The 21750-nt window shown below is 39.1% G+C and overlaps 1 protein-coding gene across 1 annotated transcript; it reads right to left on the bottom strand.

Annotated features, from left to right (window-relative positions):
* Positions 1-2195: 2195 nt before the first annotated feature.
* Positions 2196-21105, bottom strand: LOC103802862 (probable global transcription activator SNF2L2; the record flags this gene model as incomplete). The annotated part of the gene is made up of 5 exons (XM_009075394.1): positions 20844-21105; positions 12898-13021; positions 5839-6168; positions 4883-4984; positions 2196-2445 (listed from the first exon to the last, which is right to left on the bottom strand). Coding segments are annotated over exons 1-5 (1031 nt in total), but the record flags the coding sequence as incomplete, so codon positions are not given.
* Positions 21106-21750: the final 645 nt, after the last annotated feature.

The following is a 21750-nucleotide window of genomic DNA, read 5'->3' as shown; positions in this document are numbered from 1 at the left end:
GGTTGGACTCGATGATCTTTGAGGTTTATTTTATGATTCACTGCTCAGTAGTAACTAAAACATGATTTTCAGTACAAATCCAAAACAGAGGCCCATACAAGCTATTATGAAGAAATTTAACTCCTTATCCCAGCCAGAACCTATATGGACACTGAGTAAATCTGATCTTCAACTTTCAAGAAATCCCACATTTATCTGATTCACAGTTTCCCATAATAAGGCAGTTTTACAAAATTTTTACCTTTTGGGTCTATCTACATGTTTGAAATACAAATCTCTAAAATACTCCTGTGATAATTCTGTCTTTTCATGGAAATATGTAATTTAAACCATTTTCTAAGTACTTCAAAGTACAGTGCCCCCTTAATGTAAGTCAGCTACTGAGAGATCTCAAGAGCCAACCACTTCATACAGTTTTCACTAACCTCATTGGTTTCAGGATACAAATGTTTATACTGGCTTTTTTCTTCTCCCTTTTTATTAAGAAATTGTGAATACATCATGTTTCTGTATTAAACTTGCCTATATTAAAGCTAAATCTAGCACCATTCAAAGCACAAAGCTATTAAATTCCTTTTTTTCAAAGCTCTTGTCTGATGCTACTTACAGAGTTTTAAATAATGACAAGATTTCAAGAGTTCTATGTACACTGGTATTCAAAGCAAAAACAAATCCCAGTAATGTTCAACATTTTAAAAGCTTAGATCTTTATCTGTGTGCCAGCATAAAAATTAAAAATATAAACCCCTTCTGCTGCAAAATCCTTATCAAACTTTCATCTCACTTACTCTGCCAAGAAGGGCAGTGTATTTAGAACCCAACAGACATGCTGTATCTGCAACTGGTTATCCCGCATCAGTAAACGCATCACCATTATTTTCTGCCACTTCTCACTTTCCTCCACTTATACATAACTACCACAGAATGGTAGTATGCACCACAGTGCAACAGAGCAAGGCTGGAAAGCTAGGAGGAGTAACAATTTGAGGTTAAGTGATGCAGAAAAGGTTACATCATACTGGTCATATGATTCTTGGCTGACGTTGGTGGTATACTTCTTCAGCCAGAGAAACTGTGAAACCACATAATGGTGTGTTCTATAAGATTTCTCAAAAAGATCTTAGAACATAATGATTGATCATGCTGAAACAGTTGCGGTCATTCAGACCTAGGGTTCAAGGGCAAGACTGACAAAATGACAACATGCTGATAAATTACTTAAGCATTATCTGATGCAAAATGTAAAGAGCTTTTCTGGAATTGAGGCCTGAATTCTGGACACAGCACAACATCCTAAAACACTACATGGTGTTGCACCTTCATAAAGCAAAAGTCACTAAACCAGTCTTCCGTGAGATTACCACCCCTCTTGGCTACCTTCCCCTACAAACTCGTTGTTCTAGTAACTGGAAGATGCATCATCATTCCAAATCAAGTAAATACATTAAGTGCAGTTACTTTCCTCTGACTGATAATGACCAGAAACATATTTTAGATGCAGGTCAAAATCCTTCTGCCCAGCAGATTCTCAAGATCAGTTGTTTAACAGGGCTCACTGATGTGAAGAGCAAAGACCTCTCTTTTTAACACCAAAAGAAATGTCATCCTCTATGCTTTGTAACAAATAAATTTCATTATCTAATTTGAGCACTCAGGAGGCAATTTTTAAAGAACATCCTTCCTGGTCAACCTGGTAAACCTCTTGCTATGATATTCTTACTATTCTCTCTACTCTTTGGTTGTCCAGCCAACCCCATCAGCACTAATAAAATTTGGTTTAGCTGTGGCCACTAACTCATCAACCTTTTGACCCTCACTGTCCTCTTCTACGTTCCCTTTAGTTTACAATAGTGGAAACCTTCTGCAAAAAATGCACTTCTCTAGAAGCATTTCGATTTCCTACCTTTCAGTGTTTGGAGTATCCAAATAATACACTAACCCAGCAGAGCCCTTGAGCCTGTTTTTAAGTTTACTGGTTTGCAATGATACTGCCAGCATGCTTTACCAGTTCATAACTTGTGTAGAATTAAATCCTTGTTTGGTTTAAGGTTTCTGAACTTCTCTTTGACATGGCCTCCCTCTGAAAACTCAGCATACACTGTTGGCACTACAGTAGTCGATTGCAAGGAGTTTCAGTTGAGGAAGTGAAAAACAAGAATCTGCACATGCATTGGAATCTTGTTATTTGCTTTTACCTATATTCACGTTCTTGGAGTATTTCAACAGGATCCAATCCTTGTGGCTTCTGGATAGGGCTGATGCGATTCTGCTTTTGCTGCAGCTGGACAATGGGTGAAGGTTGTCCAGGTGGTGGCTGTGGTACAGAGGGCCCAGGCATGGTGGCAGCAGGCTGGGCAGCAGGAGGGGCAGGAGAAGGCCTCCCACTAGGGGCTGGTGCTGGAAGCTTTTGCTGTGCATTGGAGACACTCATATCTGGGGCTTGGCCTGAAACACAAACAACACTAATTCATAACATGAAAAATATGGAAAGCAGGGAGAAAACCAAGATGGTTTCTGAAGACCTGACATGAAGGTAAGGCTGAAGTAGCATTAACGTTCTTCACAGTGGCTAGTATGGGGCTATATCAGGGTTTTGTGCAGAACACAGAGTTGATAATGCAGAGATGTTTTTGCTATTGCTGAGCAGATGGGGCCTGCTCTCCTGGAGATGGCTGAACACCTCTTGTCCATGGGAAGCTAATTCCTTGTTTGCTTTGCCTGTGTGTGTGGCTTTTGCTTTCTCTATTTAACTATCTTTATCTCAACCCCTGAGCTTTCCTAGGTTTTACCCTTCTGATTCTCTCTCCTATCCCGTTGGTGGGGAAGTGTGTGAGAGGCTGCGTGGGGCTTCGCAGCTAGCTGGGGTTAAACCTTAAAAATCACCAGAAAAAGCACATCAAGACAGGCTACACTCTGGTGTTAAAACAGACATACTAAATTGCAGGTATACCATACATGGCAGAAGTGGTCCAAACAAAAAAGACTTGAAACTTTACGACCAATGACATCTGTTCACTATCTCTGCACCACACAGAAGAAAGCATCTATAATAACTACCCAACATCAAGCAGAAGCAGGTCTGATTTTAGAGCTCTATCAGAACTTCATAGACATATGAAATTTTCTACAATTGTACTAAGAAGTACCTACGAGATATAAACAGCTTTTGTCTCATTATGGTCTCCTATTAATCATATTTATTTCAAATTCCAGGAATTCAACTATTCTAATTACCTTGAAAAACAACACCTCAGTTAACATGAAAACAGTAACTGTCATTTATAGACACTAAGGGTCATAGATTTCAGTACGACATTATAACAAGCTATCTCTGCATTCAGACATTCACAAATTCACTAACACCCACTGCAAGAATAAAGATGTCACTTAATTGTCTGAGGAGTCATAGTAACTCAATGCTAAGGGAAGAAAGTACAAAGTACCCCTGGAACTTTGTAATCAACCTTAGTTCAAACCCAACATCCTGAAATCAACATAAAAAGATTTCTTCAGAGATCACCATTTGTCCTTCACACATCTGCATCAAACTTCAGAAAAGGAACTTGAGCACAAGCTGTAGATTCTGTTTTTAGCAACACTGCATTTCAGATTATAAAAAGTAAGGAAAAAAGCAAGCCCACCAAAAGCCTCTGTGCAGTCTCAGCTTTCAGGGAATCATGCAAGTTGAATGACTGCGCAATTGTGATGGAGCACAATCTGAATGGCAAATAAATTTGAAGACATAACCACAATCTTTAAAAACACATCAAATAAAACTTTCAAACAGGACAAACAAAATCCTCCTTACAAAAAAACTAACAGTAATGAAAAAAGACAAACAGTAAGCAACTTGTAGTTACCTTGCAGGACAGATATATTATTGTGGCGTACTGGATTATTTAGACCAAACTATTCATCTAGCAGCTGTGTACCTGCCAGCATTTTCTGGCAGCAGTATCTGAGCTAGAAGGCCCTGTGCCTGCTAAAATCGTAAGACAAACTCTTAAGAAACACTGACAGCTTTTATACTATTCTACTAAAATTGTAAATATTCATTGCTCCAAGAAAAGCAATTTTACTTCTGATTACATACTAGTATTTCATTTTGGTTTTATGTTGTTGTAAGTAGCTGACTAACAACAAGAATTTGTTATTATGTTAACTATCATGAAGTCATCACTATCCCTAGATTTATCCACAAGCATACATAGCCTTTCTACTGTATGAGTAGCCTGTATGATTCTTAAGTCTGCACACACTTATTTTTAAATGTCTCTAAAGTACCTCCAGAACCTCAAACAATATATATTCCTAGGGGTGTCTAATTCTTTTAAATGTAATACTTCTTTCACTCTACTTTCAAACAATAAAATCAGCCTATAAACCCAAATCTGAATGATTTGGTTCAAAACCTGATTATCACCCAGGGGGAAAAGTTACAGTGCTCATTTGATCTCAGGGACTACACTGATTGTTCAAAACAATGCGATTTCAAATCAAACAAACACACAAACAAACAAATTTCAAAAAATAAAAGGCAGCCTAATTCTACCATGATCTGAAGACTTTTGTTTACAGTAGCAAAGACTACAGCTGAAAGACAAGCTTGCTGCAATTAAGCATGCTTAGAACATAATTTATTAAGTTGGTTTTATGAGTGTCCTTCAGGTAGCTTACATATTCCACTCTGATTGCAAAAAGGTGCTTCATGTTCAGGCTGCCTAAAAACTGCAGCAATCTCATGGGGGTCATTCACAGATGAATAAATAGCTAGACTCTCCCTGACTGAAATCTTAGGCACACAGTAAAGGTTACAATATTCTTCTGCATACCTCTTTACCCTTCCTTTTTTAATTTACCCAGCATCTTTTCGCCACTATACCTTCAGTCCAAGTTTTTGGGGTAATGGCAGTTGTATGTCCAGGCATCCCCGGTGCAGGCCCTGGTCCAGCTGCAGCACCACTCATTGCATGTAACCCAATACCTGCAATTTGATAGAAGAAAAAATATTATTAAGACACAAAGCATTTCCAAGTATTCAAAAATCATTCTGCTTTCTAGCATGCTAGGTGTTCAGGCAAGTACTATTTTTCTTCATTAAATAAGGTTTCAAGTAGATTTTGTTGCAGAAAAAATAAATGTAATGAAGCATATTATGTTTCCTGAAAAAAAATCCAACTTACTTGGTAGCAAAGCCATATCCACCAAAATAAACAATTAAATTATTAAAACCGCTACTTAAAAGAAAATAGTACCATCTTAACCCTCAGTTTCTAATGCAAACTCAGTAATAGAAGTGTTCAGAAACTAAAGGTGCAGTGTGTTTACTATAACACAGTTTTCTTTGGACAAAAATGTGCTTGCTTACCACACCGTAACATCTATTACCATTAGGAAAAAAGTATTTTCTCTTCCTTATGTTTTTCACTTGATACCACACTATACATAGTTTTACTTTGAACAAACTAAACAGTTGACTCACTCCAGATTATTTATCTACTTCTCTGCATAGTGACAAGAGACTGAAAAATCCACTCTAAGAAAAACAGTAAAATTGCTATCAATAAAGTATGATTCTAAACCTGTCAAGCATCATCAGGACAGACACAGCATTGCACAGTGAAATAAATTTTATTTTAATTTTGAGAATATCCTGTTAATAAAAGGTACATTTTATGCACTTGCTCAAGCTTAAAACCAAAGGCCATGCTGTTTGTTCACTTTGATGACAGCATACAGTCCCAAATTATAGCCCAGCACAGCACTCATTTCTTAATCTACTACAGACAGAACTTCTAGAATTACCTGAGCAATGACCCTTACCAAGGATTCACTTACCAGACTGTCTGTTGAAGGCACTGGGAGGCTGCTGCTGTTGAATGCCAGGCAGGGTCCTCTTGCCTTGAACAGCAAGCTGGAGGTTTTCTGGTAAAGGCTGACCTCTAGCTAACATTTTGTATGCCAGAATCTGAGCCCGCAGCTGATGCAGCTGTACAGGGCTGAAAGGGGAAGGTCCTCTGTTAGGCTGATTCATAACTTGTGGATCTCCTGGTATAATAGGTCCTGGCTGACTGGGAGTCATCTGGGGTGGTGTTGGACCTCCTCCAGACATTGGACTGGACACGTGCTCTTGTGCTCCCAGTGGAGATGGGTGTGGAGACATATAACCTAGAACAAGTAAAAGAATCACAAACTTACCTATCTGGCTAGTCAAATTTAAATTCCATCAAATTTCTTTAACAGTACATTGAGTACAAAAATGTATCTATCAAGTGAAGACAGAAGGACAAAAGTGCAATTTGAAGTTCCCTGGGATATCAAGATAGCCTCAGGACCTATTCTTTGAGAAGAACAATAATTATTTAGTCCAGTAATTCCTTAAGATAATGACTACCCTCACATTAGGAGTAAGACAAACTAAAGCATTAAATACAATATAGAAGCATGAGGTACTGTTTCACTAGAACTTCAGAGAAGCTTTTTGATCTACACATTAAGGAATACCCATTCACTTCTACAGGCCCTTGCCCTGGTTCTGTTTTCTGGCCAGGGCAAGGTTAACTTTTGCAGCAGCCAAGAAGGGCACATTAGGACCCTGGGGTTATTCCATACCACCTCACACCACGCAGAGGGGACAGAAGGGGCAGGGGGTACCCTTTGTTCTGGCACCAGTTCAGGTGGGCAAGGTCAGTGTGTGTGGATGGGGGGCGCCGGGTTCCACGTGGGAAGTGATCATGTGTGAGTAGTTCATCTGCCTGGTACACTCTGTCAGTAATTCAGTGGTTATTGTTCATTTTCTTACTTCATTGCTGTTTCTTAGTAAATTATTCTTATATCAACCCCTGATCTTGACCTCTTGTTCCTCCAATTCCCTTCATCCCACTGGGAGGGAGGGAGGGAGCAAGAGACGCATAGTCAGGGGGGTTTCAGTGGGAACTCTAAATCAGGGAATACCACTCCTAAACCATGACAGCATCATTTGGCACCCAACGTGAGACTCGAAGGGTTAAGAGCATTTGATGAGAGTGGTTTGGAAACGAATTTGCAATAGGCATTTGCTGTACCAGGTCCAGGGCCACCAATCACAATGCTGCATTGTCTGCTCAATGACTGTGGTTCCTCACCCTGTATGTACTCCCGTGTATGCACTATGGGCTCCTTGTGATGTTTTATTTCAAAGCAGGGAGGAGGATCAGGATTGTTTTGCTGCTGTACCGTGTAATATCAGCATATGACAGGATAACATCAAGCACAATGAGGGTCATTTTGTCTGTGTATTCAGTGTTGGTCTCCTGCACTCAGGGCGCCCCCTGTGGGAAATCACTGATATCGTACCCAGTCAGTGGGAAGAACTGGGGAGGATGATTTTCCTCAGCTTTTTACCCACTTTTCCTCCTTCAGGTTTGTTACAACAGCTCTTAAGAATTTTGAACTTCCTTTGGATGTTAAGGTAAGTGTGACCGTGGTGCTACGTCTGCCAGGTCTCCTCAATGTAGTCTGAACCATGTTTAGAGTTGCAAAAAACACTTTTAGGAGGGTCATTCAGAGAACTACCCCAAGGGTGGATAATCATGAGTGGCATCGAAGGTGGGAGGATATGGCCCAGTATTTGGAGTACTTCTCTCCTCTGATGGTTTGGGATTTCACCCCTAAGCAACTACAGGACCCTGGTAAATTGGTACACTATTTGAAAGGAAAATGCTGGGGCGATTTCAGAGAGGAACTGTTGAGTTCCTGTTGAGTAACTGTTGAGGAGAAAGATACCAATTCATAGTGGTTTTCCCCATAAATTACTGTCAGACTTCTGAAAATCATCCTATGGCAGTCAGCAATAAAAATGTGACAATCTGTCTGAGCTAGTAACACATTCTTTCTGCATCATTAGCATTTCGCTGAGCACCAAAAAAATAATAAATCCAGAATAAAAGTAATAAAGTTCTATGCTGGAACTTAGTAATTGTTGCTAAAAAATACAAAAATCTCAGAATAGCAATTGCTATTCAAACAGCGAACAGACACTTAAGCAAAATGACAAAGTTCTTGTTGCTTTAGTGTTGAAACGTTTCTGATTTGCCAATCATTCATCTCACCTCAAAAAAGGGTCAGTTAAATATTTCTTAACATAGACTATAAGAATCATTGCTGCCAAAATTCTGTATCAGTTTCTTCTTGTACATTCACAACTGCATACTTGATTTAGGTATCTACAACTACATGTGCCGTTTGGCAGTTTATTTCTAATTTATCATCCACATTTTAGGAACAAACTTTATATAAAAAAAAATAACTATTGCTCTTTATAAACTTGTCAAGAACAGATCAAAAACTTTTGCTTTTGTACTTAGAGACAGTCTTCTGTCAGACGTATGTCTTCAAAAAAATTAGTAGAAAGACCACTATTGGAACATTCAACATTTACATGAAATCTCATTTTGTGATCACTTCCAACTGTAAACTGCATACAGAAAGACTATGGCCTATGTATTTATCGCAGCTATTCCCCTCAGATCTCAAGGAACACCAGTATTTTATGAAGACTACACAGATACTTGGGTAATCTTTGTCCAAAGGCTAATTATCTTCATTAAGCAACTAGACAAGCTCTCTGGACAACCTACTGTGTTGTTCGGACACGTTTACAGTAAAAACATGTTTCTTTATGTCCCAATTGAATTTCATGTGTTCAGTTTGTACCAACTGTCTCATCTTCTGTCACTGACACTCACTGCGAAGATTCTGGCTCCATCTTCATCACTCTGTCCCATCAGGTATTTCCAACCCTTCTCTTTTTCAGACTATGAAGTTTCAGCTCACTCAGCTTCTCCTCATACAAAAAGATGCTTCAAATATTTAATGCTACCTTAAACCTTTCTCAACATCTTTCTGAACTGCAAATACTAGAATGGAATACAATACTAGGATACAGCCCTCAGCTAATTCATTTAAAAAGATGATACAACTCCTCAATTGATATGCCCCTGCTTCTGTATGCAGGTATTAAGTATACTCCTTCTCATGGCTCAAAACACTGTACATGTCAACACATTTTTAAGCCTGCCAGAATAACCAAATCTCTTTTCATCTTTTCTGCTTTGTATGACACAGTTTACACCACTACACAGTAAACTCCAATGCTGCCAGCTGTGATAAAATCTATGCCAGAGACAGAAGTACATTCTCCTGACATTCCGATTAGCCTTTGTAACCAACTTGTTCCTTAATTATTCCTAAACCTCTGTGCTAATCTGCAAATTCTACCAGTGTTTATTTTAAACTTTTTTCTGGATCACAAATACATTAAACAGCACTGAACCAAAGCAGACTTCTACAAGAATAACTAGACACATACGCAATTGGATGATCATCTTCTGGTTATAGTTAAGTTTATAATCTGTCACTTAACTATCTTAATAAAGTTAAAGTAAATTATATTAATTTTACTTAGAGGTATCTTTCTCTTAAGTCACAACTCCATACAGTTACAAATCAGACACCCTTAATAACTCAGGCAGAAAAAGTTTTGTCTATCATTACTGGTACTCGATTTAATGATGCATAGAGGAACCCTACACATGGGCCAGGATCCTTTTTCCTGACAACTGCACAAATACTGCACTGCACAAAGTACTGTATCACAACCATCCACATTTTAATTTACCTTATTCAATTTACCTTATTACCAATTTACCTTACAATCACCACAAAAATAATAGTAAATCTGTTTGACTAGCACATAAAAACAATGTATTTATATTTGTATCATAGTTATATATAATTTTTCAGACTAAATGCTGACTTTATGCAGTTCAGATGAACTTAGAGCAGCTCCAAAAGTTGGACTACTGAATTTCGTGAGTTTCAATACAGCCAAGTGCAAGGTTCTGCATAGGCCTAGAGGCAGACCCCAGTACCAGTACAGGCTGGGGGGATGAAGGCATTAAGAGCAGCCCTGCCAAGAAAGGCCTTAGGGTACAGGCAGGTGGACATGAAGCTTGACACAGCCCAGCAACGTGTGCTTGCAGCCCAGGAAGCCAAGAACATCCTGGCCTGCATCACAAGACCCATGGGCAGCAGATTGTAGGAGGTGATTCTGCCCCTCTACAGTGCTCCAGTGAGACCCCACCTGAAGTAATGCATCCAGCTTTGGAGCCCTCAGCACAGGAAAAATGGATCAGTTAGAGCAGGACCACAGAAGAGACATGAATATGATCAGAGGACTGTAACACCTCTCTTACAAAGACAGGCTAAGAGAGTTAGGGTTGCTCAGCCCAGAGAAGTGAAGGTTCCAGGGAAATCTTACTGTGGCCTTTCAATACTTAAAGGAGGCTTGTAAGAAAGATGAAAAGAGAGTTTTTAATAGGACCTGTAGTGACTGGGCAAGGGGAAACGGTTTTAAACCAGAAGATGGTAGATTCAGACTCGTTATAAGGAAGACATTTTTTATTATGAGGTTGGTGAAACACTGGCACAGGTTGTCCAGAGAGGTGGTAGATGCCACATCTCTGGAAACATTCAAGGTCAGTTTGAACAGGGCTCTGAACAACCTGATCTAGTTGAAGATGCCCGTGCTCACTGCAAGGGGGTTAGATTACATGGCTTTTAAAGGTCCTCTTCCAACTCAAATCATACTATGTTTCTGAGATGCTGTGATTTTTCCATAATACTATTCTCAATAGTCTGAATTACAGACAATGTCATATGGAATTAAAAGACAGACAACATTCTTTGATTTTACCAAGACCAGTATTTAACTGATACATGGACATACTGCTTGAACTTTGAAACTAATGGAAGAAGTTTAGGGTGATCCATTTCCCAGGGCTTTGAACTTCTTCAACTACTTTCCCCCAAACATCCCAAAATAGTAGTAATTACTGCATATTTATCTACTTCAATTTGAGGCCCACAAACAGTAAGACATGAAAAAAAAAAGACACAGAACTAATGAGGTGTCATTGCTATTCAGCATTCAAATTGTTAAAAATTGTACACAGCTGTGTACTGTAAGCTCAACTATCAGACATCTGCAAGGAAGTAAACCTTATAGTAAGCCTTGGTTTCTAACAACATACCATATGCAATCAAAGATTTTGCCAAGATCAAAAGAGTTACCAAGCATCTTTACATAGATTCTCAGAGAACTCCTACTGTCCTCTTGTAATGAGTGTGGATATGGGTAAACTCCCTCTCTTTTACCACATTGCCCATTTCCATAAAACTTGTAAAAACACAACTGTCCTACATGACTCTCATGTTGTGGGGAATCACACAGAAGCATCCACATTGAAGGCCATTAAGAACATTATTTTCTATCTTGGATCTGTACACTAATGGGGATAAAACACAAGGTTAATAGATGAGACTTTCCTCAATAAGCATCAGAACAGCCTCAAATGCCATCACCACACTTTGTAGAAAAGACAGTTGTGTAAGAACAAGAAAAAAAGAAGACAGAGGCAAAGAAAGCTAAAAAGTTTCTCTATAATATCAAGAGAAGGATTTGAAACATAAACGTGTGGGGTGTTTTTCAACCATTTCTTTGAAAAGCCTGCTCCACAACAGAACTCCAGTTTCCTCTGTTTACCTTGTAACAGTTGCCAGAATGCACCAAAAAGGGAGCAGAGATCTGTAGTCTTGCACCTGACACAACTGCTACAAATACCATCAGTTTTTTGCAGAGCAACGTAACCTGGAAGTCTGATCTCAGTCAGCAGTAAAAAGAAGAAAACAACTCAAGAGCTACTTGTATTTGAAGCATTTGCAACTTATGCACTTGTATTTTCAGCCCATAATTTGATCCATCTTCACCTTCAAACTAAGTGCTCTGTTCATTTCATGACAAGCAAAATCCTCTGAATGCAAACACAAGTAAATTTTTTCTCTCAGATGATCATGTTTGCATCTCATTGAAATCAATGGGAAAGTTTTAAGTGATGAAGAATGTATCTCTGCAAAGTCAGTCCTATTTTACTGAACTGATATTGACAGGTTCAATGGAAAAACATTACTTTCCAATGATCAAGGTCCCAAACTGGGATTTAGCTGACAAATTACAGGCTTATGTTCCAATCACAACCCACTGAAAAGTCACAAAGCAGTTCAGGCTGTCACTTTGCTGATCTGTACCTGTTTTTTCCTTCCAGCATTTCTATTATCCTATGTAGCAAACACATAAATACAACAAACAAGGACCATCTCTTAACAGATTTCTACAGTGTGTCACACCAAGAGCCTAATTTTGTTTGGTATTCATCAGGTGTTGCTGTAATATAATTAATCAGGCAATAATCAAAGCCTTCTCTGCTGAACTTATGAATACTAGTAGGTGTTACCAGTGAAATCTCCAACAGACCCAGCTGCTCATAGAATGTGTGACCTTTTAGGCTGCAAACAGAAAGACACAAAGAAGGCACGAAGCAATGTGTTTCTATTTTCTGCCATAAAAAACATCGGAAAGAACTTTGATCAGCACTTGACCAAACACTGCAGATAATAAAAAACCTATCTCCAGTTTCGCTTGGGTTCTTCTCTGTTGTAATTTCTTCACCAAAGAATTAAAATACATCATATTCTAATGCATTTACATTTACAACAGCCACATAAGACAGGAAATAAGTAAGTGGGGTTTTTTTTTAGAGACGTGAACTGAAATCTGTGCTAGACTTACTCCAATTACTTGCCCCAGCCAGATCTGAACCTTAGCTTTTTTCCAATATATGACTGACAGACACTCCAGAAAGCAAGGGGATTCAGTTATTTGCCCTGCCCTGTGGTATCAGTTCAGCCTTTCCAAACAAATCTGAGGGGAAATATTTGGAGATCTGTTACATGGAGCTACTGACTCTTTGTGGAACAAAGGGGCTCTGAAATCATACAACATATACAGTATGGATAAACCTTGGCTATGCTGGTCCATTGGACTCTGTGGTGGGCCCATTCCAGGGTGAGGTGGTCGCATACTCTTCATGGAGCCACAGTGAACATCTTCAACCATTCCTTTTTCGTGCAAGCCATCAATCGACTGTGAAAACAAAGTAAGTATTTACACAGAGATAGTATATAAATCAACTAGAAAAATCCAAACAAATGCATGAAGAGTTAAAAACTTCTCCTAGCAGTCATTCAGAATAAATACAATGGGAACCTTTACCCTGGAACCACACATCTGGGTAAGCACAGAACACTATTAGACTGCTTGCCCCCTGTGTTTCCTTTTTGCCTTTTCTTTCTCCTTATGAACTGTTTGGCAATGTCAGGGAGGCAAACTGTCTGAATACAAACACATGAACTGTATTAACCTCATATTACAAAGCAGTGTAACACACACCAACTTATGAAAGTACAGCCTGTGGCTTGGCTTGAGTTATTTTTAGCTCAAACTTTGCCCTTTCAGTCACTGCTCTACTGGAATGTCCCAAATGCTGTTTCACTTCAAAAACAAAGATGACATTGCAGGAGGTAACCTCTTCCTTGCAGGAAAAAACTAGGATAGGCAGTCAAGGAAGGGAAAATAATACCTGTGTTCCCTACAGCTCCTGTCACCTCAAAAACTACAGCTCCCATGGTACTTGAATGCAAAAGAGGTCTAAATGCCTTCTTTAGAGTGTAAAGGAAAGACAGTTTGGGGTCAGAAAAACATTCCCAAGACATGCTGGGCACTGAAAAAGGCTCCACAATGGAAACTGAAGGACTCTGAAAGTGAAAGTAACGAGAAAGTAACAACACAAGGTATCTTATGAAAACTATGAAGTTTTACCTGAAACCAAAAACTACATCAGATCCCTAACTAGGGAAGAGATTAAGGTTATTAACTTCAAACTTAGAGCTCTGAAAGGCTTTGTATTAGGAAGGCACAGACTGGACCACTTACCTAGCACCTCTCTACAGAAATATGCAGCTCTGCCCTTCTCTGTAACACATACACACCAAACACTGTTCTTGCAAACCCTACTGTGAATGGAGACCTTGCAGACTGTTTTCTCTAAATGCACACCTACTTATTGAGAATTATTTTTACAAAGAGAGTTAAAATAACTTACTCCAGTGGAAAACACATAGAGTTAGTAACAGTGTGCAAGAAGCTACATCAACTCACAGACAAGAAAGTGTCACATTTCTTCTTTTTGAGTAATTTGTTGCACATTACTCAATTTTAAGCAGAACTGAACAAAGATCATCCTTTCTACAAAGGACAAATATTCTAAATTTCCATTTTAAACCCTTCATATAAATTTGCCACTTTCCATTGCAATAATCAGATCTGACTGAAAGTACCTTTAAAAACACAGATTCTGTTGCTGTTGCATTTCAGAATCATTTTTTATTAGAACTATGGGTTAAAAGAAGGAAACTTATAGAAAGCTAAAATGGATTTTTCATGTTTCATCAAATCACTTAGTTGTCATGACAATATTTATATTGTCATGACAGTACAAAAATATCTGTGAAAAGAACTTGTATCAGAAAAATACCCACTACTCAAGAAGCTATTTTTGTTTACTAGAACTTGGGATACGGATACAAAAGTACAGACAGATGACTGACACATAATGAACAGCTCCACTTTGCTAACCAAGTAAATTCCAGTGCCCTTTCCTGAGGCATGAAGATCCCTCCCTCTCTCTTCATCCCTACTTACAAAGATAACCAACGCAGAAGAGGATACTCAGTTCACATTTTGCCTGACCAAGCTCTACAGAAACTGAAACACCTGTAAAACTGGATCCATTCGTATTTTGTCATGGTACATGTCAAGAACTAAATCCTTAGGGCCACCAAGAAAAGGTCACACTGTGCAGGAAATTTGACCTGATTTCCAGAAGAGAAGACTAGCTGTACACGTTTGTGGTGTGACTGCAAGCAAGGGTTTCACTGCACTACTGGGTGGTGACCATGAAAATTCTGTGAATGCAGGCAGCTCTGACAGGACTAAGGTGGGACACAGCATGCACCCATCAGAAGCACCAGCACAGACAGGGTGGGGAAAGGAGCTGGTGTTGACAAAGAGCAGCAGAGAAAAACAAGTATGTGGTCTTTCATGAAGAAGACTTAAAAAAAACCACCCCAAAACACCAAACAAACAGGAACAGGTAGGTAAAGACATGACCATACAAAAACACATCAATTGAAGGAATGCTTGTATGGAAAAAATGGATTGAAAGAGGAGTTTTTTGTAAGGTAAGTATTTGAAAAAAAAAAAAAAAAACAACACAAAAATAGAAAAACAACCATGGCAAACTAACTGCTTCACATCTAATAGAAGAGAGTCTAAATTTAGCCTGAAAGGAGATTGCTTCTGCATGTTTACAGAAATTCTGCTGTGAAAAAGAAAGAAAATTAAATACATTACAAACAGACTAGGAAAGGTAGAACTCATTAATCCGTTTTTTACTAGCAAAGATACAAAAGATAAGATGGCATAAACTTCTCTGAAGCCAAAATTAGTTTCAATGATCAGTTTTGCTAATATATGCAGAGACTGATACTTCCAAGAATATATTTCATCTAAAAGCACCTCTACTGACTCAAAAAATAGGGAACAGCAGTGTATTACAAGAACTCAATAGCAGTTATTTTTTCATAACTTTTTTGAATCACTGCACAGTTACAGCATTCATGATAACTTCAAATCTATGCAACAGGTTAAAAATTACAGAAGGTATCTTACGAATAAATTATTAAATTATTAAAGCTGTGTTCCACAATGGCATTGTTGGGATATGAAACGTCACCTATACTACCAATAAAGTCCCACTATCATCAGCTCAGGGTACTTCTTAAATTTATTCTTTTTATATGACAGAACAGATAGCAACACAAAGTTGATATATATTCAACTTTGAGCCGACATTACTATTTTGACTGGTCCTCCTAAGTAAGGGCAAGCACTGAACAGGCCATATATACAAATAGTGTTTCTAGAAAATAAAATGAGGGATGCACTTCAACTGTATGCAAGCACACACCTACAGACGTGGCAGACTTACGTAATATCTAACGCATAAGGAACATTTAGCCTACACCTCTTTTACTCTGAATTTAGTAACTAAGGTCTTGTCACAGACAGTATTGCATCACAATTTGATCTATTTCCAGGTAAACTGTCAGATTATGATGACTTTTTTTTTGTTTAAACTCACCTTCTTAAAAAAACAAAAGAACAGCCTTAAAATCAAAGACTGAGATAAAGCATCAAACTAGATTTCTTCTAGACCATGCATTCTTGAAACCAACAAAATTACACAGACCAAACAGCAATGTGTTCTCATGTAACTGCCACACACTACACAGTATAAATGAATGCACCATGGATATGTGGTTGCAACATGACTGTGGCTGTCTTTGCAGTAGAAAATTGGCCAACAACTCCATTAACCTCTTACAAATCACTAAAGCACCATTTTGCATGAGCTCTCTGTTGATTTTTCAAGGCTGACAGCAATATTTCCTTCTTCCACTAATGTAAACACATACAACAAAAATAATACAGGGAACATGCCTGTTGATAAAAAGGTGTTATTTCCCAGACCATGACAGGACTTCTGCGATTCTAAGAATGTCTAATGTGCACAGATCGTTAGACAATGTCTGAAATGAGAAACTGTTTGCCCTCTGTTCACATTTAAATGAACAACTAATGTATTTAGTAAAAGCTACAACTTTTGTGAAAAGAATTTTTTCTCTCACTGTTTCTCTCACCAAAAACAGTAATACTGCCCATGACATCATAATCTTTCACAGTCAGTAATCACTTACAGTACATCCCATTATAAATTTGCAAATGATTATGCACCAAGTTACAATTAAATGGAAGTGAAAATAAACCAAGAGCCTACAGCACTCTATCCACCCCCCATGTGAGAACCATGCAAGTTGAAAAGCTATACTGTTGTCATAGCTAAGAGTTAAGCAGTTAAAATCATGTGGCCTGGCTGGTGGATAAGAGTGTACAGAAGGCTCTATCACAGAAACATGGCTGAGGTTGGAAGGGACCTCTAAGGACATCTAATTCCAACCCCCCTGCAGTGGACAGGGACATCTTTCAGTAGACCAGGTTGCTCAGAGCCTCATCCAGCCTGGCCTAATCTTTCAGGGATGGGGCACACACAACTTCTCTGAGCAACCTGCTCCAGCGCCTCACTACCCTCACAGTATAGAAATGGCTTTGACCACTTCCAGAGCGGGGCAGTTTTCAAACTCTTGTTCAGTTTGAAGCCGTTCCCCCTTCTCCTGTCACTACATGCTCTTACAAAATATCCCTCTTCATCTTTCTTGCAGTCTCCCTTTAGGTACTGGAAGGCTGCAACTAGGTCAACACAAAGCCTTCTCTTCTCCAGGCTGAACAATCCCAATTCTCTCAGCCTTTCCTCATAGGAGAGGTGCTCAGTATCTAATCATCTCAGCAGCCTCCTCTGAACTCGCTCCAGCAGATCGATGTCCTTCCTGTGCTGAGGGCCCCAGAGCTGGATGCAGTACTCCAGATAGGGTCTCACCAGAGCACAGCACAGTGCTTCTGCCCTTTGACCTACTGCCCATGCTGCTTTTGATGCAGCCCAGGACACTGTTGGCTTTCTGGGCTGCCCGTGCACATTGCTGGCTCCTGTCCAGCCTCTCATCCACCAGCACACCCAAGACCTTCTCAGCAGGGCTGTTCTCTATCTGTTCATCCCCCAGCCTGAATTGCTATGGGGAGTTTCCCCAACACAGATGCAGCACCTTGCACTTGGTCTTTTTGAACCTCATGAGATTCCCATGGGCCCACTTCTTGAGCTTGTCCAGGTTACTCTGGATGGCATCCTGTCCTCCAGGGGTGTCAAGTGCACCACTCAGCTTGGTGTCATCTGCAAATCTGCTGAAGCTGCACTCGGTCCCTTTGTCATTAATGCACATACTAAGTAACACCGGTCACAGCAGAGACCCCTGAGGGACACCACTTGACCCTGATGTCCATTGGGACTTTTGAGCCATTAACCACTACCCTTTGGATGCGATCATCCAGCCACTTTCTTATCCATCTGAGCAGTCCAGTCTGCTCACTGAATCCACCTCTCTCCAATTTAGAGAAAAAGATGTTGTAGGGGACCATATCAAAAGCTCTACAGTTCAGATTAAAACCACGTAACCTCATGTTCTGCCTCCAGAGGAGCTCGAATGTGGATGCCAAGAAAAAGTAAGATTAGGGCAACCACTGTAACAATGCTTTCTTTTAATATCTTCCAAGTATTTTTCCCTCATGAGACTCTCTGAGACTGTTACGGTTTGTCCATTTAGCACTACCCCTGACAGACTTCTTAAGTACTTCTGCTTAAATGTAGCTGTTATGCATCCAGGATACACTTCAGTAGAATTTGGAACTGGAAGCATTTTCCTGGAAATGTGATTGATAGTCTAAAGACTACTTAAGAAACTAGCGAGAGAGAGTGAATTTATTGTTTCTGTCAAAACTGCATTATGTAAATCAATAGCAAATTTTCCTGAGGAATGTTTTTCTAGTTCCTAAGTGAATACACAGTCTTTAAGTTTCATATTAACATGGTTATGTAAACATACTTTAGGAATTTTGATTTATTAGTATTAATTTCAGTGTCTTATGTATTGATACTTCGGATTTTTTAAAGACTTCTATGCATTATATTATTGCTTATAAGCCAGTCAGACATCTAACATGTAACAAAGGTGTTTCACTACTTTGTGAATTTTAAAAGAACCACATCCCATTGCACACATGGGATGTTACCCCACAAGCAATTGTGCAACCAGGACACTTTTCGTGCAATCTCCCACTTTTACTGCATATCATTAGGAAAAAAAAAGTGTTATGTCGTGACTTGAAAGTCAAACTGCTTTACATAGCACAAAACAGAGAGAAAATGTTCATCTGGCCAAACTGCAGGTGGCTGACCAGTTTTTTAATTACATGGAACAACACTTAAGTAATATTTGCAAAATAGTTGAGGCACCTTCCCACAGCATTTCTTAAACAGACTCTTTCACCAGTTATCACAATACACTATTTCTGAGACTGCACAGAAAAACAGACACAAAACCTCATCTAGATTGAAAAATTAACCAAGATTTAATTTTTCTATTTTTTTTTCATCTATATCAGCTCAACAGACCCATTTTCTAGCTGGAACCTGTGAAGTGGTAACCTAGTGGACAAAGAGGCTGTTGCTACTGAAACTAAGGCCTGCGAAATTACAGCCTTTGTCCCATTATCAAAATCAAGGTACAGAAAAGGGAAAGTAATTTACTGTAACTACACTGACTGGTCATCTTTGAATTAGCTATTCAAACTCTTCATGGCGTGTTTTTCAAAACATTTAAATGCCACCTCAATGGGAGAATTTCTACTCTGGCTCACAGAACTTTGTGAGATGCTTTCTGAAATCTCTAAAAGAACTCTGTGGGATGACATTTGTTGGGTTTGTTTCTAATACTAACATAGGATTAAATGGCTGATATAACAGGATATATCAGTTAAGAACAATGTGTGGAGCATTCAACCATTCTATGAAAAATCCCTGGTGCCACCCTCTTCTTCTACAGCAACAGAATCTCTTAAAAACAGAAAGAAATCAGAGAAGTGAAGGGCATAGGAATTCTAGCTATGAAGTTTGATGACACGAGATCTGGAAGCTTGGGCTGTCACTGACCCTACAAACAAGGAAATGTCAATTGCAAATGTCTAATATGGTTGATAGCTAAGTCACATGCTTCAAGATTCAAATACAAAATTTCTAGTTACTGCATGTACTTTACAACAGCTCAGTACAAATGGGCAGCCAGATCATGGCCTCCTTCACTTCAGCTGTCTTGGTGCTACTAGAAATGCTAACTACACAGTTTTTCATGTAAAAGATGGCAGAGCCATATCCCTAGTGACTGGACATCGTTTTAATGAATGAAACTGATACATATGTGACAATATCAACATGAAAAGTAGGCCAGTTCATGATGAAGAATAAAATATGTTCGTATTACTTTTAAACTACTTTTATTATAAGTTTATTTTCTCTATGTGCACATAACTCCAAGTGGAATCAACAAGCTACCAAAATATTTTCAGTATCTTGGCTGCATAAGATGTTACTACTTATTTCTGAGTAGAACATCAGTGAAACTGAAATTATCCCAAGCTCCAAATCTCTGGAATACAACGAAACAAAAATGACAATACATAGAGACTGTTCTCATAAAGGAATTTCCACACAAGTATTTCCTCAAAGTAAAAGACACTAATGATAGTTGAAGTACACATGCACGTATACATGGTGTATAACACCAACCACGGAAGTCCAACTATTGACATGTTTTATGCAATAACTCCTAAACCTTATTTTTCATCAATATGGAAGAGTAAACAAATTTGTAAGCACAAATCCTTCAAGACACGGAAATACTAGTTTTTAAAAAAAGAACAATTTAATGTGAAACTAAAAAGTACCCCAGAAAAAAAATCACGGTATGTCCAAACAGACAAGAAGAAATAAGAAGGGAAAAAAAGTGGTTAGAATGGTCTACCTTAAGGCTTTAACACTATAATTCGTTCTTTCTCCCTGGTAAATTTACCTTACTGAAAAGTTCAGTTTACAAATCAAGATTTGCAAACTACTAACTCTATAGTTCAAAGCAGTCTACTAAGAACAAGGAAACTGTGTTTAATCTGATCTATACAAAATCTTAATAACTAGAGACAGAAGTAGGAGTGTAGCTGAAGTTTTGCAGGTGACACATGATGTGTAATAACAAATATGCAGGTCTAAATGTAGTTTAAGTAGGGTTTTTTTCATCAGTGAAGAGAATTCTAGGAAAAAAGAAGTTCACTTGTAACAGACTATTACCTTATGCATTTGGTGCATGCCTTCCTGTGGATAATCAGTGGGCCCCATTGTCGGCATTGGATGCGGGACACTGGGAGGACCAGGACTCGGCCCCATCATGCTGTGAACTGAGCCAGGAGATGGCCCTGGTCCTGGGCTAGGTCCTAGAATTGGTCCAGGTGAAGGTCCTGGTCCAGGAGAAGGACCAGGATGAGGCATGGCGCCAGGGTCTGTAGGCGTGGACATCTATTTTCTGTCTCCTTTTCAATTAGCAGAATAGCTCTAATAACAAAAACAAAACAAAACAAAAACAAAACCACAATTTCTATGTGACATTAGGGGCATTGAAAAAAACTTCATAAAATATACTGGCAATTGCTACACACACACACACACACACACACACATATACACATAAGCTGTCATCAGCAGAAAATGCTTAAATAACCCTTAATATTGCCCATTAGCTTGACCATCTTCTAAAAGCTCACTAGGAGGATAACGATCCTGATAGTTCCGCCCATTTCTGGATGTTTATATGTTACTCACAAAACAAACTGACTCGTACACTACATGAAACATCTACCAGAAAAAACAGCAGTTGAACTGACTTGCTATCATCGGACGAGTCACGCAGGGTCAAGCACAATACCACCAAAAGCAAGAAAGATAGCCGGGCATCTCTGTAACATGTGTGTTCAAAAAGCTCTCCCTAACAGCTATGACTGCCCTGAAATTTATACTTATAAAATGCCTGTTAATGCAGCAAAGGATTATTAAGACCATTTTCTGACATTTTTTCCGTTCCCCAGCGAACGCTGAGACCCACGTGGGGTCGGCAGCCTGCCCTGGAGTGGCTGACTCGGCGGGGTCGGAGCCAGCAGTGACAGCGGCAGGTTTAAACGCGACCTAACCGCATCCAACCTCC

The sequence above is a fragment of the Acanthisitta chloris genome, unplaced genomic scaffold (assembly GCF_000695815.1).
Source record: "Acanthisitta chloris isolate BGI_N310 unplaced genomic scaffold, ASM69581v1 scaffold22195, whole genome shotgun sequence".
Classification (NCBI taxonomy): domain Eukaryota; kingdom Metazoa; phylum Chordata; class Aves; order Passeriformes; family Acanthisittidae; genus Acanthisitta; species Acanthisitta chloris.
The sequence above is the reverse complement of the archived record's forward strand: the minus strand, read 5'-3'. Positions and strand labels throughout refer to the sequence as shown.